Source organism: Papaver somniferum, unplaced genomic scaffold (genome assembly GCF_003573695.1).
Source record: "Papaver somniferum cultivar HN1 unplaced genomic scaffold, ASM357369v1 unplaced-scaffold_160, whole genome shotgun sequence".
NCBI classification, from domain to species: Eukaryota; Viridiplantae; Streptophyta; class Magnoliopsida; order Ranunculales; family Papaveraceae; genus Papaver; species Papaver somniferum.
Window position 1 is genome coordinate 417,753 of NW_020625487.1, and position 3,442 is coordinate 421,194.

General features: G+C 38.3%; 1 protein-coding gene across 1 annotated transcript; it reads left to right on the top strand.

Annotated features, from left to right (window-relative positions):
• Nucleotides 1–1,072: 1,072 nt before the first annotated feature.
• LOC113337569 (cytochrome P450 77A2-like) lies at nucleotides 1,073–3,005 on the top strand. Its single transcript, XM_026583231.1, has one exon. It carries the CDS (start codon nucleotides 1,194–1,196, stop codon nucleotides 2,772–2,774), a length of 1,581 nt encoding a protein of 526 aa, XP_026439016.1. The 5' UTR covers nucleotides 1,073–1,193; the 3' UTR covers nucleotides 2,775–3,005.
• Nucleotides 3,006–3,442: the final 437 nt, after the last annotated feature.

Consider the following 3,442-nt stretch of genomic DNA (forward strand, 5'->3'; position numbering starts at 1 on the left):
ATTGAACCATAGATGACCTAAAATTGGGACACTATGAAAACTCTGCGTCTGTTTTTTTCTTCCTTAGGTTTGGTAAAATCTATTTAGACTGTCTTTACTATTTGCAAAAGTTTGAGGAACAATTTCTAAGGTATTATTGACTTTTGTTTGTGTAACAATTACAAGGCTTTCTTTCATGGACCCCTACAAAATTTAAGACATCTAGCTAACGCACACAGCCTGTTGAATGATCAATCAAAAGAATTTAAGTGACAGACATTACTTGTACCTTAAAAAAATATGTTCATCTTTTGATTCTTTTGTTTACTGCTGGCTATCTAAAAAACTGCAAAGCTTGATATGACACCATAGTACTGTACATTTCTCGAGCATTAGAATTCTTGCTTGGTGCATTTCGTTGTTTAAATTAAAGTCTCTTACTTTTAAAGGGTCTAGTAAGTACAAAAGAATAGGGTTCTATCGTGTCATGTTGTAGCAAATTGTTAATAATTGGGTGACCAACTCAACAACCTTTACTCGATCGTGACTAAATCATGTAGAGTACACTAAGAGATGCATTTAAGTTAACTCTGTCTCATACAAGGCTACTTATCTTTTTGGCCGATCACCGCCTCAACAGATTTCTTCTTTCAGTTATTATTACGTGAACATCTTTTGGTAATCGAAAAGACTATTATGCGTTGGGTAGTTGGAAGTAATGGTGCTTTTGTCGCATGAGGTTGAATTCCTGACCTATAAAATGGCTGGTAACAGCAACACAATACAATTAAATCTTGGCGTGTGAAAATGTAATTTTTCAGTACCCGTATATAGTTTAAGCGTGTACAAACACAAAACTAATGCGAGTGATTTTCATTTTTAGATTGCTTGTCAGAAGAAAAAAAAAAGTGAGTCTTCTAGAATTCTCTATGTAATTAGCAAAATGGAAAAGAAATAACTTAAGCACTAATCTAGTTTGTGTGTGATTTTCTTTTAATGCATTGAATTCACTAGGTTTTTTTTAGTATTTGACTGGTAGGGGCAAGCACCTGCCTCATTCAATGATGCCTCAACCATATTTTACAACTCATTTTCTCAATATATACTTTCACTTTCACTGCCACTTCCTATGCATCTCTCTCATTCTCATTCTCACTCTGATCTGAACCCTCTCTTAATTTCTCTCTAACCCTTCTCTGAATCTCTCTGCAACCATGGCTGCAGCTGCTTACTCTTTCACTCTGTCAACTCTATATTCTGCTTACACTGACAATCCTTATTACGTTTTTAGCATTACAGCTTTCATTATAACAGTTCTGACTGCAAAACTCTTGCCAATTTCTATCGTCAAAAAACCAAACTCTCATCTTAATCTTCCTCCGGGGCCATCAGGTTGGCCGGTTGTAGGCAATCTACTTCAAGTTGCTCGTTCGGGAAAGCCGTTCTTCGAATTTGTCCGTGAACTGAGACCAAAGTATGGGAATATTTTCACTTTGCAAATGGGTTCTCGGACTATGATTATAGTCAGTAGTGCTGAATTAGTTCATGAAGCACTCATAGAAAAAGGTCAAATTTTCGCTACAAGACCACCAGAAAACCCGACTCGGAATGTTTATAGCTGCAACAAATTTACCGTCAACTCAGCAATATATGGGCCGGTATGGCGTTCACTTCGTCGTAATATGGTACAAGGTATGTTAAGTTCGAGTCGGTTGAGAGAATTTCATGGTTGTCGACAATCGGCTATGGATAGACTCATTGACCGGATCCGGGATGAAGCCAAGTCGAATGGTGGGGCAGTTTGGGTGTTGAAAAATGCACGATACGCTGTGTTCTGCATACTTCTTTCGATGTGCTTCGGGTTAGAGATGGATGTGGAGACAATTGATACAATTGATCAGATGATGAAGAAAGTTTTATTGATTTTAGATCCGAGATTAGATGACTATTTACCCATATTGAGCCCATTATTTGCCAAGCAACGAAAACAAGCTATGGAAGTCCGAATGGAGCAGATAGAAACCATTGTGCCATTCATCGAAAAGCGTCGATCAGCGTTACAAAATCCAGGATCCGACAGCACGGCTGCCCCGTTCGCTTATCTCGACACACTTTTCGATCTCAAAGTCGAACGCCGGAAATCAGCACCTAATGACAGTGAACTGGTAACACTTTGTTCTGAGTTTCTTAACGGTGGTACTGACACTACGGCTACAGCTCTTGAATGGGGCATCGCTAGATTGATCGACAACCCTAAGATCCAGTCAAGATTGTACGATGAGATCAGATCAACGGTTGGAAATCGTAAAGTGGAACAAAAAGATTTGGACACAATGGTGTACTTAAATGCTTTCATCAAGGAATTATTACGAAAACACCCTCCAACTTATTTTTCTCTAACCCATGCAGTCATTGAACCAACTACATTAGGGGGTTATGATATACCACCGGGGGCAAACGTCGAGATTTATTTACCACCGATCTCTGAGGATCCGAGAGTCTGGTCCGAACCCGAGAAGTTTGATCCGGAACGGTTTTTATCCGGTAAAGAAGATGGTGATATGACGGGCGGTTCCGGGATTCCGAAAATGATGCCCTTTGGCGTTGGAAGGAGAATTTGTCCTGGTCTTAGCATGGCTATGATTCATATTACTCTCATGGTGGCAAGAATGGTTCAAGAGTTTGAGTGGTGCTCGCTTCCATCCCAACCGAAGGTAGATTTTAGTGAAAAGGCTGAATTCACTGTAGTGATGAAGTACACTCTTCAAGCAATAGTCAAGTCAAGGAAAATATAGATCATGGTACTGACTACGAAAATTACATAAATCTAATTAAGATGGAATATGTTGCTTTTTCGTGTTGTTAATGTAATTTCTCATCTATGTTTAGGGTTTTTTCTTTTTAGAAAAGGATGTTTAGGGGTTCATTAAGCATAACAGTAAGGAAAATAAGAAAAATTAAGTTTATAAGGGGTAACCATATATTAATGTAAGTACAGTATTATGATATATATCTAGTGTTTGTTTCTCTTGTTTAAGTTTGACTAACTACGAGCATTAGGGATAATTTGGGGGCCAAAATTCAAAGACAAGTTGCTACGAAATTATATATTGTCTAATAGGTGCAAATTTGGGTAGATTCGCATGAAAGGGGACTCGAAGTAAATTAGTGAAAATTGATTTATGTGACCGGACCTAATACGCGTATTCACTTGTCAAGTGGTAATGGTTATAATGCATAACAGTCGGAATTCTTGATGAAAATCAAAATCAGGTGACAAAAGGTAAAATTTTGAAAAGGAAGCGAAAAGAAGTGACGCCTAGAGATTTGATGGGTTTCCGGGTGAGGCGTTCTGCGAAAAGACATTCTATCCATATAACCCGCGTCAAGCCCATTAACATCAGTGGCTTTAAGCCACTTATTTCACTATTAACTGATTCTCCTGGTCGTTGAATTTTTATTT